At 37.0% G+C, this 22443-nt stretch overlaps 1 protein-coding gene across 1 annotated transcript; it reads left to right on the forward strand.

The window, feature by feature from the left end:
- The first annotated feature begins 1932 nt into the window (after window positions 1-1932).
- On the forward strand, window positions 1933-21470 carry tada2a (transcriptional adaptor 2A). Its single transcript, XM_079823535.1, has 15 exons — window positions 1933-2185; window positions 2985-3091; window positions 3189-3248; window positions 3528-3619; window positions 5317-5480; window positions 7288-7376; window positions 7473-7545; window positions 8158-8221; window positions 10474-10517; window positions 15569-15679; window positions 16020-16091; window positions 16280-16412; window positions 18707-18750; window positions 20836-20909; window positions 21015-21470. Exons 1-15 carry the CDS (start codon window positions 2161-2163, stop codon window positions 21198-21200), a joined length of 1338 nt encoding a protein of 445 aa, XP_079679661.1. The 5' UTR covers window positions 1933-2160; the 3' UTR covers window positions 21201-21470.
- Window positions 21471-22443: the final 973 nt, after the last annotated feature.

Genomic DNA, 22443 nt, shown 5'->3' on the forward strand with positions numbered 1-22443 from the left:
AATCTGTGTCTTTACCTAATTAAAATCAAATAATTTAAGAAGTCGAATACATTAAAAGTGTAATAACAGATTGACATATACTCTAAAAAAAAAAAAAGTTTCTATATGGCACCAAAAATGTTTCTTGACTCGTAATCATAGGGGAACCTTTTTTAGTGCTATAAAGCACCAATTTTGGTGCTTCATAGGTTCTTCACCGGTTCTTTGAAGAACCACTGAAGCACCAAAATTGGTGCTTTATAGCACTAAAAAAGGTTCCCCTATGATTACGAGTCAAGAAACATTTTTGGTGCCATATAGAACCTTTTTTTTAGAGTGTACAACTTGGATCATATCATACGTCATCATCAGCAAGATATCCATCAAGGCCTACTTACGACGATCTTCTGATGGGATAGTGATGAAGCTGAAAGATCTGGGCTGGTCACCATAAAGGTTGTTGTACTTGTGCAAAATATGTGTTGTACACCCTGCAAGTTAAAAGTATAAGCTTGATTAGTACACACTTGAAGGATACTTTTTATTAGGGATGGCAGACGCGAAACAGACGTTTCGGGGCTTTGCCGAGATCCCGAAGCGCAGATGTTTCGAAACACTGCTCCGAACTGTGATTCGAAACACCCATGTCACGTGACTATGGCTAAATGAAGCTTCAAAGTGTTTCATCAGGTGGCGCCTTCCGAAACTGCGTTGATTAAAGGGGGCGGGAACAAGCCACACAGTCACACATCTGTAAACCTAATTCACCACAGTTTAAAAGTGAAGTAAATCCATCTTCACCTCGTGGGTTTTTGTGAGAGGAGAGTGATTTTGTGATAGCAGTGATTTTGTGATAGCAGTGAGATTTATAGTGCGCTTTGGTTAGTTATATTTAGGCTAGATTTAAATTAGATATATTGACTGATAGGTATAGACAGTGACATATAGTATAGATATAGTGACACATTCATATAGGCTAAGTTAGATAGTGACAGATAGATAGCACAGCATAAGTTAGATATATAGAATTATATAGATATAGATTCATAGGTGATATATAGATAGATATATTAATTGAATATATAAAAATGGAGGCTGCACGCAAGAGATGCCGTACATCTGTGGTGTGGGAGCATTTCCATTTGGAAGCACCAAATAAAGTGAGATGTGTGTATTGTGATAGGCAGCTAGCCTTCTGCAACAATACATCATCCATGTATTTACATCATCCAAAAATATTTGTGCATGCCAGCAACAAGTGTCCCTTGTGAGAGGATTTTTTCAAAGGCTGGAGAAATTATATGTAAAAAAAGAAGTCAGCTGAGTCCTTCAACAGCAGAGCAATTCATATTTTTGAATAAAAATGTTTTGTGACAACTGTGACACATTGTGGCTTTATTTATTTTATTAATGTTCATTTTGTATAACAAACAAATATATATATAGTTCTTTACAATGACGAGGCTACAGGTTACAAAACCAAGATCATGTACTTGTCAGACAGATGTTAAAAACAATTTTTTTTTACATGGATCATTGTCAAGGTATTTCAGATCAACACATGGAAGTGACCACTAGATGGCGCCGTAGAGACGGGTGTCAGATTGATTCGAAGCTTCGAAACAATATGACACATTTGCTTCAACTGCTTCAGTGCTTCACGAAGCCTCGGTCTGCCCATCACTACTTTTTATATATATATATATATATATATATATATATATATATATATATATATATATATATATATATATATATATATATATATATATATATATAGCATCAGTTGCATGAAAAAAAATTACTCTGACTAGGTAGGAGGTCTTGACTTGACTCATCTGAAATCTGAAATAAGTGTGCCACGCGTGTCGGCCTGTCCCGGTCTATGGTCGGCCCCACAAGGACAAAAGGGGAGGCTGTAAAACTTACCACGGAGGTTCCGCTGGGGGCGCTGTTGCAAAAAGGTCACTTCCCCTCATGGGATGTTCACTGAACGACACAGATCCACAGAAGTGTGTTTACATTCTCAGTAATATGCTAAATACAACATACGTTTAGTTTTCATTAAACCGTTGAGTTGCATTCATTAAAAAAAACTGTAAACATCTCAATTGCGCTCTTAACGACATCAAAGAAGAGGAAGGTTGTACGTTGTTCCTTATCATCAGGCATCACTGCAGAATGGATCGTCTGGCGTCTTTTGGAAGTAAGTATACCTTGCAAATCTGCTATTCGAGGGCATATAACTACGTTATATACGAAACATTTCGTATACATTATGTATACAGTAACGTTACATATGTATACAGTTCGTTCGTTACAGAAATTTACCATGGTCAGACGCTAACAAAATTACTGTGGTAACGTTACTACCATAGTTGTTGGTACATGTACCCTGACAATACCATGTTTTATATCTTGATATTGTTTGAAATCTATAAATACCATATTTTAATAATTTACCGTGGTAAATATCACTATATCAGCATTACGGTTGTAACACATAGAAAAATTTAGTACATTACATTTAAAATTATATTTCCACATATAACGTTATACAGTATAGTTTTTTTTTTTTTTTTACACATTTATGTTTTAAATAATTAAGTATAAATATATTGTATTGTAATGTATTATATACATTTGTATTATATTTTATCAACAATTGTAAGCGTCAGAATAATAGAATTATATATTTTTTAATAACGTTAGCTTACATAAAAAGCTTAGCAATTTTCAGTTATATAATGTATCTCAGTGACACCTAAACACTTTTACCGAAAAATGATACAGCATGCAGCTATATGTAACTTACAGGTAGATATACAGGATACAGCTATATGCAACTTACAGGTAGATAGGATATACAGGATACAGATATATGTAACTTACTGGTAAATATGATATACAGCACACAGCTATATGTGCAGGTAGATATAGGATATACATGATATAGGTTTGTTGATAACTTAATTCTGTGAATAAATAATTTTTTTCTTTTACAGATGATCCTTTCGATAAGCCTCCCTGTCGTGGATGTTCGGCATATCTAGTGGAGCCCTACATTAAGTGTGCCGAATGTGGACCGTCACCTTTCCTCCTGTGTCTGCAGGTGGGTGTCTAGATGGAGGGTCCCACTACCGTCTGACTGCATGCATCATATGCTCTTGCTGTCAATTCATATGTACTAAATTATCTTTCTGTTTCAGTGCTTTACAAGAGGATACGAGTATAAAAAGCACCAAAGTGACCACAAGTATGAAATCATGGTAAAGAGAGTTTGAATTAAAATTATTATACGGAATATAAAAGGTTCAAATGTAAACTAAACCTTTAGATTTAAGATTTAAATTTAATAGTTGTTTGTTTTAAATGTCGATTTAAACCATAAATGTTCAAAACAAGATTTTTTTGTTTATTTCATCAGCTTTTTAAGATAAAATAGTTTATTTTAAGTTTTAAATGTTACATTCTGGGCCCCATAACTTGTATCCTGTACAATTTTGTGTCCATAAATGACATCTTGACTGTGATCTGCTTTCTTCTAGACATCAGATTTCCCTGTGTTAGAGCCTGGCTGGACCGCGCAGGAGGAGATGGCTCTTTTAGAGGCCGTCATGGACTGTGGTTTTGGGAACTGGTAAGTCTAGTTATTTGTTTCGTATCTTCAACTACTAGGGTTCAATTAGGTACTTTAGAACAAAACATCTTTGTTTTGTTTTTTGATTGAAAAAAAAGAACAAAAATGTGAAATCAGTGTTGTTATTGTTAACTAAAACTATTAAGAACTACTACTACTAAAAACTATTAAAATGTTTTTGTTAATAAAGCTGAAATCAGATCAAACTAAATCTAAATATTAGATGAAGAATTAAACTTTAAAATCTTCAATGAAAATGTTGCCTTGACAAATATCTAAAATATAAAAAGTTCAAGTTGAAAATAAATTAAAGACAAAAAAAGAAAAGAAAAAAACCCCATACAAAAATATAAAAGTAAAAGCTAATTCAACATATAAAAATAATAGTAATAAATACTATAAAAGTATATACATAATACTAAAATAACACTTGCTAATGACTAGGGTTAGGTTGAAATTATTGATTTTTCGATTTTAATCGAATCTCATTTTGCTGAACTGATATCGATTATTAATTCCAAGTCTATGCTGTTTTCAGTTGATCAAATGTTCACTAAACATTATTTGTAGCCTCCAATAGTTTTTTTACTTCTGATATCAAGCAGTTTCCATGCTCTTTAATGTGGTGTGACAGATTGCTGTAGCCGCCTCAGTTTAAGTGCACGTGAATCTCTTCCTGTTTAATACTAGTTATAGCACAAAATAACCATGAATTATATTATGTCAGAAGGTATGTTGAAAGATACAGTACAACTTATCGAAATCAGGATCACGTCTCATATAATCGCTCGGTGTTTCAAGTTTTCAACTGCAGAAAGACATCATTAAAACAGCTTCTAAGCAATGTCAACGTAACATTTACCCCAGAAAAGCCATTCGTTGACCATAAAAATTACCATAGCTTAAAAAACGACCTCTAGAGAGGAGCATTTTGATAAATATATGCACTGTATTACATATTCATTATAATTTTACTTGTTCTTCAGTATTTAATGTATGAATATGGCATTAAAAAGTTATTATAACTTATTATAAAAATGGCCTTATGTGCATTTAAAATGTTTGTATACAAATCGGTTGTTAACCTTTTAATATTATACTAATGTAGCCTAAAAACAGACAAGGTTCCCTGTATAGTTTACAGCATTTATTGAGAGTGATTTCTTTTTCCTTGAGAAAAAATGACGTACTGTGTCTTATACATGGGCGCGGAAGCAAAAAAAAAATGTGGGTTGGAAAATTTTTTACTGGAGTAGGTGCCATTTACATTAAGTACAAATATATTTGCTAAACGTCTGGTTGGGCATGACAAAATTATGAAAATCACCATATCATTGAGGGTGGCAATAGTGTAGGGGTAAGACTCATGGCATCAAGTTTTGACGCAAATCGAACCGAGGTTCGAATCCACCTTTTACCGAACTCACTCTAATCCCTTTTCCCATCACATATCAGATCGGAAAGGCATTTATTTTCAATAAAAATGAAGAAAATATTACAAAAGGGGAAATAAGGCGTCTAACGTGTTTAATAATGAGTGTTTATCGGTTAGGGGTAGGTAAACAGACATGTGCTGAATTAGAGACGATAAAAGTGAGTGGGTCCAATATCATTGATCGTAAAAAGTGGGGGGGGGTCTTGTCCCGCAATTTGTGTCAATGCTCAAGCCTACTAATGAACTCTGTGTGTTTCTTCAGGCAGGATGTGGCTTACCAGATGCGCACCAAGACCAAAGAGGAGTGTGAAGGCCACTACATGAAGAACTTCATCAACAATCCTCTGTTCGCCTCCACTCTGCTCAATCTCAGACAGATGGAAGATCATCTGTCCCGGTCAGCAGACACAGCCATTCCCTTTAAGCGTAAGTGAGCTCCAGAAACAAGTTACTGTTGTGTTGATTGTGAACTCTAAATTCACACACACACACACACACACACACACACACACACACACACACACACACACACACACACACACACAGTCCAGTAAAATATAATTAAAGGTACACCATGTAACTTTTTTTGTCCAAAATCATTGACAAGACACACGGTGAGTGACACATGTATGCAATTTCCCATGAAAACTTCCTGTCAGGCAGTTTTCGTGCGTCAGCCAACTAAGTTTTCTCTGTGTGTTCCGCACCGTCGGCTGACGTTGGTCCTCGTCGGCTATTTTTCAGCCGATTCGACATGTTGAATCAGCATCGGCGCTTGTCGGTCAGTCGGGCCATCTGATCGTTCTGATTGGCTGTTCTGCTAGCGAACCAGTGCATGAGAAAAAAATTATTAGCCTAATAAGGCCTGATACAATCAATTAACCCAATGATTGTCTCATTGGGTTAATTTATTGTATTAGGCCTTATTAGGCTAATTGAATGCTTTCGGACTATGGGTAGGGCTCAACTTATAAGTTGGTGTCATTCTCATTCTTTGTGTTGCTTTGCCCTGCCCTGAAGAAGACCATTTGTTGGCTCTTGTATTTTTTTTTTTTTTTTTTTAAAGGTGACTAAAGCCATACCAAATAAAGGCTTTTTAATTAATTCCTTCTCCTCTTTTTGCCTGGGACCTGCCTTTTTTGTGTCGATGTATTGCTAATGATTTGGATCTGTATTCTAATGTGAAAAACATGATAACACTGTTGAAGTAACTGAAGTCATTGTAAGGTTTTGGATAGTAACAAGTAATTGCTAGTGGGTTACCATGATCTTCACTTTAGAATACTGATCCAAATAACTAGTAATTCCTACAGAAGTATGTAGTAACACTTAAGTCATTACTATCCAAAACCTTACAAAATGTCAAAAGTTTACGATGACTTCAGTCATTTCTACCGAGTTATCATGTTTTTCACTTCAGAATATTATCCAAATAATTAGTAATTCCTTCTCAAGGACTTAATAATACCCGAGTCATTACTAGTGGGTTGCCATTACCTTCACTTTAGAATTAATTATATATTATGCATTATACATGTTAATTATGAACCTGTATATAGTAGTTCTTAGTAGTCCTCTGGGAGGAGTGAAAAAAATAGTAGTTGCTAATAGTGAACTACCACATTCGACTAAGCACTATTACTTACTTATTTCGTTAGCCTCATAGCATAATTGCCTAAGTCATTGTTTGGCCAAATATGATCTGGGCAATTATGCAATGAGGCTAACGATTTATTAATCAGAGTTTCTTGTTAGTTAATGGTAGTTACTTGAGTGTTAATAATGCATTACTCGTTGGTTCCTGTGTAGTTATTCATTAATGATGGATCAGTATTCTAAAGTGTTACCCAATGTTCTTCGGCAGTTTTGTTTTTTAAACTGTTTAAACTGTTTTTAAAACTTTTTTTTAAATCAAAAGTTTTAAATCGATACTGACCACTTTTTATGGAGATTTTTAATGTAATGTTTACTCTTTAATGTCATCCTGATCCTCCTTAAATACATTTAATAAGCACTGTGTGCAGTTGAAAAGCTCAACAGCCCCTGCAGGCATTGATTTATCACACTTTGGCCAGACAGGTGAACAGCATGAATACTAGATGTGCTTGTCTGCTTCATGTGGTTTATAAGGTGGCAAACAAACACACAGAGACAATTCTGCAAACTGTGAATGTTTATTTATAATATATGAATATATATTTTAGGTAAGGGTTTTGTCTTGTGTCTCTGTCAGCCACTGATGATCCTCCAAGGCCTTCATTCGACTCTCAGCTGTCCAGAGATATGGCTGGATACATGCCGGCTCGAGCAGACTTCATGGAGGTGAGTGATCTACAGTTAATGTGCTGTCTGTTGAGAACAAATTAATTTGTACATTATTCAAAGCAACCTCCCTCTTTCTCTTTGTCTCTAAATTAGGAGTTTGATAATTATGCTGAATGGGATTTGAAAGATATTGACTTTGTTGATGATGACTCTGATATTCTTCATGGTAAGTGAAGTGCAACAATACAAAAATATGGATCAATTTCATCCATCCATCTGTACACACACACACACACACACACACACACACACATACAGTATACTCAAGTTTGGTGTCAGCAAGTTATATAGTACAGCAAAAAATGATATACTAATTAGTGCTGTCAAACGATTAATCACATCCGAAATAAAAATGTGTGTTTATATAATATATGTCTGTGTACTGTGTATAATTATTATGTATATATAAACACACATGCATGTATATATTTAAGATTTTTTAAATATTTCTATATAAAATATTGATGTTTATATATAATATAAATATATATGCAGTATATACATGCAAATATTTCTTAAATATATACATGCATGTGTGTGTTTTCAAATATACATAATAATTATACACAGTGTACACGCATATATTGTGCAAACACAAACTTTTATTTTATCACGATTAATCGATTGACAGACCTAATGGTAATATACATTTCAGTAAAATGACAGAATTTGCACGTATTAATGATTTTCTCTTTTTGTATGTAATGAAATCACAGTGTAGTGAAAGCTGAGTTCTTGTTCATTTCTTTTGACCATATTTGTGGTATGTTTTTCAAAGCACTGAAGGTTGCAGTAGTGGATATTTATCACTCCAGGCTGAAAGAGAGACAGAGGAGAAAAAAGTAAGTAGGAAAACCACACGTTGCACTGCCATAGAACAAGCACTAGAGGGCCACACTAGACTATTCAATTCTGTTTAAAAATCAAGCATTATTTATATTTCCATTTAAACATGATCTCAATAAACAAAATATGTCAACAAAACATATATGCTACAATGTTACCAATTGATTCAAATTATCACATGCACATACAACTCGCTGAAGCGCATTCCTGGAATTGGTCTGGTGTGTTATTATGTAACCTAATCCATAGCAACTGATTCTTAGCACAAACACACAAACAGCTCTAGTGGTAACAGTAACGGTGTGTAAATCAGCATTAATGAGGCCTGGCTGCCCTGTAAAGGGCTTGTGGTATGTGTGCGAGGCGAGCTTGACCTCGGTTCTGTACTGAACTGAAGCCGCAGCTGTCGTCTGAGATCTCCTGCAGAGCGGCAAACAGACCAGTGACCCGCCGCTTCCACACAGCATCTGAGACACCACACACCACCAATGAGATGCTTTTAATAAAACATAGCCCGCAGCTGATAATGCCAAGTGTGGTTCAATAAAGCAGCAAACCAAGGCTGTGCATTACAGTGATTTTTATCATGGTTAAGTGTAGTTTCTTGTCTTCCCAATTCAATTAATTATTTGTGTCTGTAGATGCTGTTAACAATGAACTACTTGACAATTTAATCAATATTTAATTATTAAATCATCTCTTTTTTTAATGGAAAAAGATGATTAATTACTGAAAATATTCAGTATATTGTTTATCGTGGGAGGTAATATTATTTATGTTTTTGGAAGAAGTCTCTTCTGCTCACTTAGGCTCACATTTATTTGATAAAAAATATAGTAAAAAAACAGTAATACTGTGAAATTATTAACATTTAAAATAACTTTTCAAATTTAATATGTTTTATAATGTAATTTATTTGTGTGATGGCCTTCAGAAATATTTCTAATATGCTGATTTACTGCACAAGAAATTTAAGAATTTAATCAGTCCTTATTGGAATGAAGTATTAAAAAAATCCTATTGAATGAACTGTAGTGTATCTATACATATATACACCGATCAGGCATAACATTATGACCTAATATTGTGTTGGTCCCCATTTTGCTGCCAAAACAGCCCTGACCCGTCGAGGCATGGACTCCACTAGACCCCTGAAGGTGTGCTGTGGAATCTGGCACCAAGATGTTAGCAGCAGATTATTTTAAGTCCTGTAAATTGCGACAGTGGGGCTTGTTTGTTCTGCACATCCCACAGATGCTCGATTGGATTGAGATCTGGGGCCAAGTCAACACCTCAAACTCATTGTTGTGCTCAAACCATTCCTGAACCTTTTTTGCTTTGTGGCAGGGCACATTATCCTGCTGAAAGAGGCCACAGCCACTAGGGAATACCATTTCCATGAAAGGGTGTACATGGTCTGCAACAATGCTTAGGTAGGTGGTACGTGTCAAAGTAACATCCACATGGATGGCAGGACCCAAGGTTTCCCAGCAGAACATTGCCCAAAGCATCACATTGCCTCCGCCGGCTTGCCTTCTTCCTATAGTGCATCCTGGTGCCAACATGGGCACCCTGACTGGTCTGCAGCTATGTAGCCCCATACGCAACAAACTGAGATGCACTGTGTATTCTGACACCTTTCTATCAGAACCAGCATTAACTTCTTTAGCAATTTGAGCAACAGTAGCTTGTCTGTTTGATCGGACCACACAGGCCAGCCTTCGCTCCCCAAGTGCATCAATGAGCCTTGGCCGCCCATGACCCTGTCGCCGGTTCACCACTGTTCTTTCCTTGGACCCCTGCAGACCTGGAACACCCCACAAGAGCTGCAGTTTTGGAGATGTTCTGACCCAGTCGTCTAGCCATCACAATTTGGTCCTTGTCAAACTCGCTCAAATCCTTACGCTTGCCCATTTTTCCTGCTTCTAACACATCCATTTTGAGGACAAAATGTTCACTTGCTGCCTAATATATCCCACCCACTAACAGGTGCAGTGATGACGAGATAATCAGTGTTATTCACTTCACTTGTCAGTGGTCATAATGTTATGCCTGATTGGTGTGTGTATATATATATCAATCTATATATATATATATATATATATATATAATTTTCACATGCCTACTTGCATATATTTAGCTCTGGATTTGTTTTATAATGGTCTATTTAAGGCTCATTAGTCAGGCTTAAGGTTTGATTTGCTTCTCACAGAATACAGTGTGAAATGTTTAAATTGTTGTCTTTTAGGATCATTCGAGACCACGGCCTCATCAACCTACGCAAGTTTCAGAGTAAGACTTCTTTTTTAAAACATGCTGTTGTGCATCATATTAACCAGACGCTCTTGCCATCTCTTGTACTCCATTTATATGAACAGTATGTGAGGCAATGTTCCGACCAGAAGTTACAGCCTCAATATAACCCTCCCTAACCTCCAATAACACGAGCCGTCTGTGTGAAATGTTTACAACGAGTGCCCGAAATCCTGCAATTCCAGATCAACACTGATCCCAGAGCTGTTTTCACCAGCTGTGATTGCTCCCCTATGAATAGTTTGGCATGAAATGAACATTTCGAATGTAATGACAAAGGAGATTGCATCTTTCGAGCCTTTATTGATCCAGGCCCTCTGGGCACTGTGTCGCTTCTCTCAGTAAATAGAACCCGATCCCTGACTATTTCCCACTGGACATTTCGGTTGGCCAGCTGGTTTCGATAGGAATACTCTCATCCAATTATTTCCTCTGCGTGCAGCGAAACAAACCGGGAAATCCAATCAGGTTTGCGTGTTTTCCTGAGACGTATTGAGTGTTTGTGATGCAAGGAGGGCTTTAAGTCAGTTTTATTTATCTATCGGCTCCCAGACACTCTCCCCGTCTCCCTGCACTCTCAAGACAAAAGCAAGGCGATAGCTACCGTGGAACTGCAGCCTTGTTGTCATGGAGACTGCAAGAAAGTATGTGTGTGTTGCGAGTGATAATGGAGGCAGTGGCCAAGACCTGATGGCTCGCAGCGGTGTTGGTTTATCCCCAATTCAAGAGAGCAAGACAGCTTGACCTGGCTGTGCGTTCACCAGCCGGTTTCGGATCCTATCAGCCACTGCTGCGTGGAGGGCACTGACATATTGTAGTTTGATGCATCTATAGCTAAATATATATATCAATCCCAGACAGGTTTGTTAAAGGGGTGGTAAAACACATTCTTTTGAAGGCTTGACTGTGTTTGTGGGGTGCACTGTAACATGTGTTCATGCTTCGTTTTAAAACAAATTGCCTTATTTTTCATATATTTGACCTTTATTCTACACTGCTCTGTCCCTCCTTGTAAAACGGTCTGATGCTTTCCGGGTTGTATGAAGCCAGTCCCTCAAAAATACGCGATGGGCTCAGATTGGTTAGCTGGCCCAGTGTGTTGTGATTCGCTAAACGCCTAGTGCACGTATGTCGGAAACGTCACGCCCCTTACCGGAGGCTGTGCTTTGGTCACTCAGTATTAGAAACAACGGCGTCAATAAAACCATATGAGCCCGAATCAGACCCAGAACATTTGAGTGAAGATGATCGAGCAGAACCTGTTCAGTCCTCAAGAGTAAAGACTGCGGATCTATAATGATCGCTACTGAATGGCACTTTAACTTTTGTATTTTTAGAACGATTATAGCCAAATATCTGTCGCAAGAACTAACCCAAAACAAACACTAAGCACTGGCTTTAACTAGTAAGTTAGCCAAATCACACACAGAACCATGTTTAGCAAGCCTGTAGATTAACGATACATAAAAGCTCTAATCAAAGAATCATTTACACTAATGTCAGGTTCGCTGTTGAGATTTTAACGTTAGTGTTTGTAACGTTAGGTGATCGTCGGATATCGTTAAGTATGAATGAGCATTTAACAGACTGGTTTGCAGAACAGTGTTGTCATCTGTTTACTTCCTTGCTACAACCTATTACAGGAAAACACATCGATGAAAAATAAATCAGACTTACAGGTTGTGGCCCGTGAACAGCTTCTGTTTGTAAATCCAGCTTTCAGGACAAGCCGTTGTGCATATCCTGTATTGAACTCGCGAAGTTTGTGGAAGATTGTGTTGTCCTCCGTGAAATGTGCAGCGCGCGTCGTGCATCCACGCACCGGCAGTGTTTTTTTCACGCAGCTGACGTTGTGCAAATCTGGCATTGAAATCGCGAAGACGGTGGATGTTTTCCTCTGTTAGATGTGCTGCGGGAGCCCCGCCCGCGCCTGATTCCCCGCTGACTCAAACACACGTGCATATAACATGTTTTATGTTAAACGCTCTGCAACGCACCCCCGTCCCAAGGAAGGCTGAACAGAGCAAGTACCCCAGACCTGCAATCCGGATGAAAATAACAGCGTTTCCTCGGCATCGCGGCAACAACACTCCAGCCTACTATACCACAACAGCGCCGCGATACAAAATGGCCTCACCCCCCCTTATTTAATATTCTCGGAGGAGGGGTTTATGTAAATATTGAGCCTGTTGATGTCACCAACCCTGGAGGAATGTGTGTAGTCGCCTACTGGCCGTTTGCTGTAGTTCTTAGAAACTGATTTCTTTAAAAGCAAATATCTCCCTTTGCTTTAAACTTTGAACGTTGTAACTTTGCAGATGTTGTTTATGCTCAAGCAGCAACATTACACGTTAGCTAAAGTTAGAATAGTGAAATCGTGGTTTACCACCCCTTTAAATCGTTTGCCAGGTCTACTTAGGTAAATGAAACCCTACTTTAAGAGGTTGTTCCACATTATTAAGCAAGTCACAGTTCTCATGCAATGTGAGGAGGAGGAACGATCTCTCTGAAGATGAAAAGCATGAAATGGTGCAATATTGTGCAAAAGGCCTTTAATGGAGATTATTGAACTATTATAAGATTTGTGAGTAATTTACAGCATATAGAGAACTCGGTCAGATAAAGGCTTATTAAGGAAATTTTCTGTCAAAGAAAATAAATTGTATTAAAAGGACAGATATAAAATAAAGCCACTGTTGAGCAGCAAACAGGTATTTGAAGCTGCTGGAGTCTCAAGAGCCTTTCCATGCAGGCTGACAGTTGTGCGGAAAGTTGCATTTCAGCCACTTCTAATCACAACTAGAAATACATGAAGGCTCATTTTTAAATGGTTTTATTCACTGACAAATGCCGTACTACAATGGATGGTCTAGATCAGGGGTGGGTACTCCTGGTCTGGATGGATGTGTTTCTAGATATTTGGTGAGTGGCCACCACGTTCCAACGAGACTCCGACGTCAGCAAGGAGCCGGCGGGTGATGGGCTGGAATATTGGGAAATGAGATGGAAGGGCCCTTTAGGGTCTCTGGGGGTGTCAAAATGACTTCTGCAAGATATGTGGAGTTCATAACTGACCATTTTCTGCAGTGTTATAAAAAGAAAGATAGTGCCTTCTGAAATAAAAGGATTTTAATTCAGGACAATGCACTATCCCATGCTGCAAAAAAAACACCACATAAATAAAACTGTTTGAAAATGAATTTCTAACCCACTGTAAACGTTTCTCTTTGTGAGCTTTGGTTAGAAGTGGCTGAAATGCAACTTTACGCACAACTGTCAGCCTGCATGGAGAGGCTCTTGAGACTCCAGAGACACCAGCAGCTTGTTTGCTGCTTATTATAGCTGTCCTTTTAATACAATAAATTTTTTTTATCTGACCGAGTTCTCTTGTGCTGTAAATTACTCACAAATCTAATAATAGTTCAGTAATCTCCATTCAGTTGTCACATAATCAGTATTCAATATACAATATACACAGTATTCTATATACTGTATATAGTTACTGGGAGAGTTGTATGTGTGTATGCGCTTGTGTTTCTCAGTAACATCACAGCATAGTGGAGGCAGAATATCACACCTCACGCTCACCCACATAGCAGTTTTCTGTTTCTATCGCTCTCTCTCAGTAGCAGCAGGGTTGATTGCTGATAGTGCTGCTTACTCAACTCCTTCCAAAGGAGCCAAGCTTCAGTGGTGGGTGAAGAACCATCAGGGAGACTTTCACAGGGCCGCTTGGCACAGCTGGACTTTTGATACATTGCTGTTGACATTTGCTTCTCGAAGAAAGCCAATCAAACACAGTTTTTCTTATGTAGCAGATTTGCTCTGTTTGTTCCAAAACCTAGTAAGCTCCCTAATTAGACTTCATTTTAGGGCCCGAAACATATGAAACATAAAAACATGTGCGTCACCCCAAAGTTGTAGTAACGAGTGTGAAAACATGGATTTTCTTTAAACCTTGAGTTTCTGAGTTGGGGGTCATACTGGACACGATAGATGCAGCATCTGTGTTAATGGTAAATTTGTTAAAATAAGTAAAAAACATTTTCGTTAACAATAAAACTATCAAAGTTACATGTACAAAATAGTATTACAGTTTAATACAGAATATATAGTGAATTGTCAATTTATAGCACCTTCATAAAAAACTAAAACTTCCTAGAATCTCCATAATAGAGCATTGTGATTTCTGCTTAGAAATGATTTTGACTGGACTGCTATTGTTCACTCTTTATTTGCCATTGTTTGTTTGTATCTCGTTCTGCAATATGTATGTAGCTTAGAAACATTTGGTTATTGTCAGGCTAGGGAGGTTTATGCCTCAAGTATGCATCTCAAACTGTCTAGTATGGCATCTGAGCCCCTTAGAGCCTAAGGTCTGTGTACACCAAGGACGATAACTATAAAGATATAGTTCTAAAAATCATTCTCAATATTAAAGAATAACAGAGTTCACACCACAGCTATAACAATAACAGCACAGAGAATATCATTGGAATCACTTTGAGAACGTTTTTATCCAGCTGAGGAACGATAAAAACATTGACAGCCAATCAGAATTTTAAGTGCTCGAGCATTTAAAGCGGCAGACATGCACGTGCTTATAAACAGAACGATATCATCCAATAGTGTGGACACTAATATGGTTACCTTTATAGTTATCATTCTTGGTGTGAACGGTCCTTGAGTCTTTCACCAAAGCCAAGAATTGTCAATATATTTGATTATTCTCAAAAGTGGTCCTGACTGAACTAATCACGACTTCCCAACTCATAAATACAAACTTCCAAGGAGGACTTGAACACATTTAAGTACACAGACTTGTAATGTGATTGTGAAAAATGTGAATAGCATCTCCTGTGCTCTTCATGTAAGGGTTTCAATCACTTATATGGTTTTGTTTAGAATACTGACTTACAAGGTAGCTGCCTATGTAGACAGCTAGGTAGGTTAATTAGCTAATTTAGAACAGAGCCATTGTGTTTTCTTTACTTCATCAGATTGATTTTGTGCATCTGTTGCTTTGTCAGTTCTGGAGAGACGCTATCCCAAGGAAGTGCAGGACCTTTACGATGTCATGAGGCGCTTTGCGCGTGTGGTGGGACCCATAGAGCACGACAAGTTCATCGAGAGTCACGCCTGTGAGTTATTTAATCCTCTTTTTTGCACACTTGATGTATAGGATGTCATCAATTTGCTCTATACTTACTAGACTCTCTAGTTTTCTTCCTCAGCTGTCTCAGGATCAGTCTAGCCCTGATTTTTGTGGTTTAATGAGCATGTGCAGGACAGTTCGGGTTAGATGAACAAGCCCCCATGTCATTCACCAGCACGGAGTCTGAGTTTAGTCTGTCCGCCCCAGTAGTTTGAATCAGCCAGGGTGAAAAGTTCACAGATCCATCTGCTCTGTTTTTCTCTCTCTCTCTCTCTCACTCTCTCTCTCTCTCTCTCTCTCTCTCTCTCTCATGCCATCGTTGACAGTGGAGTTTGAGCTGAGGAGGGAGATCCACCGACTCCAGGAGTACAGGAGAGAGGGAATTCAGTCTTTCTGTGGTAAGATGGACGGTAGCCTAAATCAAAAGGAAGTTAATTGAAAGCAACACAGTCAGTAAGCAATGATTTAGCAGAGTATTTCACCATAACAATGACAGATCCATCCAAACATGATCCATACTAACTACAGTCAGATTTACGAGATATGTCACATTTAGCTTATCTGACCCCTGTCATTTGGACTGCAGGTGCTAAGGTGTATGAGAGAGTAAAGCGCGTACGAGAGGACGAGCGCAGGAAGAGGAACATGTTGTGTGACGTCCTGCAGTACATTCACGATACCCGTGCCTGCCAGCAATGGCTGCACAAACAGGCTGCCATGTAAGATCACTTCCTTAATGCCACTTTACTCACTCTGTATACTTCTTCTACTTATTGCAATAGTTTATTACAATTTAGTATTGTAATTATTACAATTATTCTACAATGAATTCGGCTCCAAATGAACTTAATGCAGGGCTGCTTATTATAACAGTATTCTTTAAGAAATAATACATTTAAAGTTAATAATTCTTGATCATTTTAATACCATGTCAAAAAGCGTTCTGCTAACGTCACATTAGATTTTTTTTATTTTAATTTAGTATCAGTTTTGTACCAAAGTACTTGTTTTTTCTGTTATTATTATGCTGGTCGGTAAGAGTTTTTAAGTGTTTTTGAAAGAAGTCTCTTATACTGAACACAGCTGCATTTATTCAATCAAGTAAAATCACTGTTTTGAAAAAATATTATTACACTTTAAAATAATTACAAATTTTCAATTTTAATATATTTTAAAATGTATTTATTTTCTGTAGTTTTGTTTCCATCCACCCATTTTTATACGCTTTTTGGGATATTGCATTAAAGGCACAATATGTAAGATTTTTAAATTAAAATATAACCACTAGAACAATGTTATATGTTTTGTTGACTTGTGTACTTACATTATCCTAAATGTTTCCAAGAATGTTTAAATCCAGAGAAATCAGCGATTTTAACCAGGACACGGACCATGTCCGTGTGTCGCCTATCAGTGACATCATATCAAACACCAAAAATCCCTTTCCAGAACATTTTCATTCAACGTTCCCAGCTGGTGGAATGATCTTCCCACCGCCATCCGAAACGCAGAATCATTGACAACATTCAAAAGACAACTAAAAACTCAGCTCTTCCGTGAGCACTTAACCTCATCATTTAAAAAAAAAAATAATTCCCTCCCTACTCAAGCCTGTGCTACACTGAGCAATGTACACGGTCTCAGTATTTCAGGCACTTGTTGCGCTTACTCAACTCTTCATGACCAATCGCTTCCTGTACTCCCAAGTTGTAAGTTGCTTTGGATAAAAGCGTCTGCTAAATGCATAAATGTAAATGTAAACAACAAAGACGCTTTAATATATTATGTGTTTTATTAGACAGGCGAGCAACTGTTTGTATTCATTCATCGACAGAAAACTAATCATTGTTATACAGCTCAACACAGTTAGTCTCACTGTTTAAATCTCGTTTTCTTGATTTACTGTGATTACCGTATTTTACCATGTCTCATAGTAGCCGCTGAGCAAACACACTGAGTACCATTATAACAACTTTCAACACACTAAAATGTGTCTAATATGATAAAACAGCGCTGTTACCCAAAATACACATGACTGGAAGAAGCAGAATCGGTCGTCTGAGGCATAATAAAAGCTCCACTGCTCTCGATCCGTGTCGCGCGTGTCTCTGATGCATTTTTCATCATATAAGAAAACATGCGCATAAGCTACAACGGAGACAAATTTACCAAATAAATCCCTCAATGTGCAACAAAAACTCAAAATGACTTTGCTTCAGCAGTGGATGTGATTGAATAACTGGACTAACCAGTGGACCAATTTCATTGCACAGCATCTGAAATGATGGTTTGATCTGTCATCAGAATGATTTGGTGTAATGACCTCCCAGAAGCATCACACATGATTGCATTCCCAAACACAGATACCAGCTTTAAAACGCAAGTCATTTAGGATGTAGGAAAAAAGAGCCACAGTGGCTTCCCCGATTGCAGCAACTTCCATTTATATATCAGATATTTTACTCCAATTTCCCAGGAAGTGACGATTTTGGTCAAGAGTAGTGAAGGTGTTATTGTAATACTTCTACTATTAGTTCTTCTATTTTTTTGTTTGTATTGGATATGTGCACTGGAAGCTTCAGCACCAAGAACAATTCCTTGTGTGTGCAAGCACACTTGGCAATAAAGCTCTTTCTGATTCTGATTTACTGCTGCCATGCAAGCACTGCTGTTTATTTCTAGTGTTCTTTCTTCTGCTGTTTTATTGGTATCACATATATGATTCATATTTCTACCTGCCTACTAGTCCACAGTGTATTCTCATTCAAACAGCTTTAGCTGTCAGTTTGTTTGTGTTTTTGTAGCTCCAGCGGTAGCTTCACAAAGTTTGGGGTAGGCATTCAGCAAAAGTAGACAAAGCTAAATAAAATATAAAAGAAAGCCTTTCATCGTTCACTTTTACCGAGAACCCCAAGAGCCCCAACCCGTCTTTCAGAGATGATTCAAAAGCATTTGTGTGATAATGTTTGCTCCGCTAGCGCAGCTGTTGACTGACTGTGTTTCTCTCTCGCAGTGACGCTGGAATCACTCCTGTGGTCACCACTATCACTACCTCAGGTATAGTGCTGCCTATTTCCTCCGTTTTTCACGCTATGTCTCCTCTCTTCCACTCAGGTCTCTTGTTGCAATCTTTGTGATGTCCTCTTCAGCCGTGAAGCCGCAGGCTCAAACACATTAATCTATTCTCTGAGATGCACCGCTGTAAATATGCTCAGCAAAAAAAGAAGCCACTCACATCTCTTTGTATTTCTCTCTCTCTCTCTCTCATACTTTCACATTTTGTCTCCTTTTGTCACTTCACTGCACAACTAGGACATATTTCAATTTGTATGAATCTGACGTTTGCTGATACTGATAAATAAGTTGGAAAGTTTGGTAACATTACTATTTTTAATGGTTTTGAAAGAAGTCTCTAATGCTCATCAAGGCTGCATTTATTTGATCAAAAATACAGAAGAAAAAAATATTGTGAAATATTATTGTGTTTTACAATAATGGTTTTCTATTTGAATATACTTTAACATAATTTATTTATGTGATGCAAAGCTGAATTTTTATCAGCCATTACTCCAGTCTTCATAAATCATTGTAATATGCTGATTCATCATCAATGTTGGAAACAGTAGTTCTGTTTAATATTATTATTTTATAACCTGTGATACTTTTTTCAGGATTCTTTAATGAATAAAAGGTTTAAATTAATATTTTGTAACAATACACACTACTGTTCAAAAGTTTGGGGTCAGTCATTTTTTTCTTTCTTTTTTTGATGTTAAATTTATTTATTTATTTAAAGTCATAGTAATAATTTATATTGTTAGAAAATATTTATATTTTGAATAAATGCTGTTATTTATTTTTTATTATTTTTAACTTTTTATTCATCAATGAATCCTGAAAAAAGTATCACAGGTTCCAAAAACATATTAAGCAGCACAACTTTTTTCAACATAGATAATAAATCATCATATTAGAATGATTTCTGAAGGATCATGTGACACTGAAGACTGGAGTACCGGCTGATGAAAATTCAGCTTTGCATCACAGAAATAAAGTATATTAAAATAGAAAACCATTATTTTAAATTGTAATAATATTTCACAATATTTTTATTTTGTTGTTTAAAAAAATGCAGCCTTCTTGAAAGAGACTTATGTAAAAAATATTTTAAAAAAAAATAGTACTGTTTCCAAACTTTTGACTGGTACTGTATTTAATGTATTGAATGTTAATTATAACAATACTAATTATAATATTTTAATAATACTATTGCTATAACGGTCATAAGTTTAGATTTTTACAATTAAAAGGAATGTTGTTGGAAGTCTCTTCTGCTCACCAAGGCTGCATTTATTTGATTATAAAATATAGTAAAATCAATCATATTGTGAAATATTATTACTAGCTGTTTTCTATGGTAATATATTTTAATATGTAATTTATTTCTTTGAATCAGTATCATTACTCCAGTCTTCAGTGTCACATGATCCTTCAGAAATCATTCTAATTTGCTGATTTGCTCCTCAAGAAACATTTCTGATTATTATCAACGTTGAAATTCAGTTGTACTACTTAATACTTTTGTGGAAACCGTGATACACTGCCATTCAAAACTTTGGGGTACTTAAGTAATAATTTTTTCAGCAAAATTGAAGTAAACAGAAGATTTATATTCCAAATAAATGCTGATTTATTGATTATTATATTAAGAGGAAAAATAAGCACAAGAGGCGTGATTAACGAGCATAATTCAAATGACTGTATGCAATTCGATAGTCCTTCAACCAATCAGACCACAAGAGGCGTGATCAACGGGCAATGACCCATCACTTCTCTATCCGTCATCGTGTTAAACCCGCCAATAGCGCAGAAGCAGTAGAAATGAATGTACAGGTTTCCAGACTGAGTTGCAGGGCGAAATCAAATTGCCGGCAGATCAGGCTGGGTTTACCCAGTCTACAATAAATGTATATTTTATTAAATGCAGCACAGTGTTCAATAAACCGTGGTATAATCACTCAAATGCACAGCCCCTTGTGGCTTGCTTTACTTGATTATTTATTATTAGATGACTTGCAACACATCTGTTGGTAACTGTCTCGCTGAGGAGAATCTGAATGCTCTCGTTCCTCTGATCCACAGGCAGAAGAAGCGCACCTCCTCTCAACCTAACAGGGCTGCCGGGCACTGAGAAACTCAACGAGAGAGAAAAAGAGGTTTGGAACTCATGATTTTTGCTTCTGGCACAAGCTCAATTTGAAGACATCTGCCTCATTGAAGGGATATAATGGATCCTAAACGATTCTCTCATCATCTCTCAGTTATGTCAGGTGGTTCGTCTGGTGCCTGGAGCGTATCTGGAGTACAAACAGGCCCTGCTGAACGAGTGCCGGCGGCAGGGGGGTCTACGGCTGGCACAGGCCCGATCGCTCATCAAGATAGATGTCAACAAGACACGCAAAATCTACGATTTCCTTATCAAAGAGGGCTACATCAATAAGGCTTAGTGATGATTGAACTGCTGAAGGACATCTGATAAATGAAGAATCATGCTCATTGTAGATCATTCATGTTGAGAATGAGCAATGAGAGAGGATAGGTTTTAAGTGTACGTGTTGTATGTAGTCACATCTGCACCTGTTTGTTATTGAAAGACTGACTGGGTTTGTGTTCAGGACTGTATAAGTTGATAGTCGGGCACAAAGACTGCTGCTGTTTGTGCCGAGGAGAATCTGATAGCACAATGCTGTAACATTAAAAGAGGCGTTTTATTTGTCTACATGCCCTTAAAATTGTCGTTGAATTTTTGAAGTCCAAATTTTTGGGATGAACATCTCAAAGTCTTAGAAGAACATTTCACATTTCACTCCAAATTTAAGAAATAAGAAATTATATTTTTCTTCAAGAAAATGAATCCGATATATATTAATACAATATGTAATATAATAATGCTATTATATGATAAAATGATATAAAATAATTATATTTTTCGAGGACAAAATTATGATGTATTTGTTATATTGTAAAATTAAATAGTATGATATATAATTATATTGTAAAATATACATGCAATATTTATTCTATTATTGTACTTCCTTATTTTTACTGTAATAAGAATAATAATTACAAAACTAGTAAAATGACACATTACATCCATATAGGGGGAAATTGTAAAATTTGCTAAAATGTCTTTATCCACGTTTCTTGGTGCGAAGTGTAATATCTTATTTTGTTCTTTTTATTATTGAGGTGAAATTTGATCCAGGCAGGTTTTGTGAAATTCACTTTTTAGTGTAAGCAGAGTATGTTGTAATATTACAACTTACTTTATTACACTTCAGCTAATGCATAATTCATTTTTAAAAAAAAAAGTGCAATAGTTGTGGTAGGACTACTATAATATTTGACCATAAATATGTTCTTTAAAACTTGTGGCTAGTTTTAATGTGATGGCTGAGAAAGAGTGCTCTGAAATCTCGGGTGGCTAAATTTACACCAGTTGAGTGTGAAATCTATTACTGTCGCCTCTCGCTTTAGTGAAGCAGCATGACTTGGAGAACCGTGACTAATGCTAGCAGCATTAGCACACGGACGGCAGCAGCAGCAACCATCAGCCTTTAGAAAGCTTATCACAACAGCGTAGAGTGACTTCAGGGCGTGTTAGCGGCCTGATTAATGCTCCAGATCCCACCTTTGATGATAAGCCCCTGCCAAAATGAGAATAAGCCCCATGGAGAAATGAAGGCCTGT

Source organism: Gobio gobio, assembly GCF_949357685.1.
Source record: "Gobio gobio genome assembly, chromosome: 8".
NCBI classification, from domain to species: domain Eukaryota; kingdom Metazoa; phylum Chordata; class Actinopteri; order Cypriniformes; family Gobionidae; genus Gobio; species Gobio gobio.

What these genes read in the sequence shown, in the direction of transcription:
- tada2a (XM_079823535.1), top strand. Translation starts at nt 2,161, where the DNA reads ATGGATCGTCTGGCGTCTTTTGGAA. An exon ending in CTTTCCTCCTGTGTCTGCAG is followed by an intron (nt 3,092 to 3,188) that starts GTGGGTGTCTAG and finishes TTTCTGTTTCAG; the next exon opens with TGCTTTACAAGAGGATACGA. An exon ending in GACTGTGGTTTTGGGAACTG is followed by an intron (nt 3,620 to 5,316) that starts GTAAGTCTAGTT and finishes GTGTTTCTTCAG; the next exon opens with GCAGGATGTGGCTTACCAGA.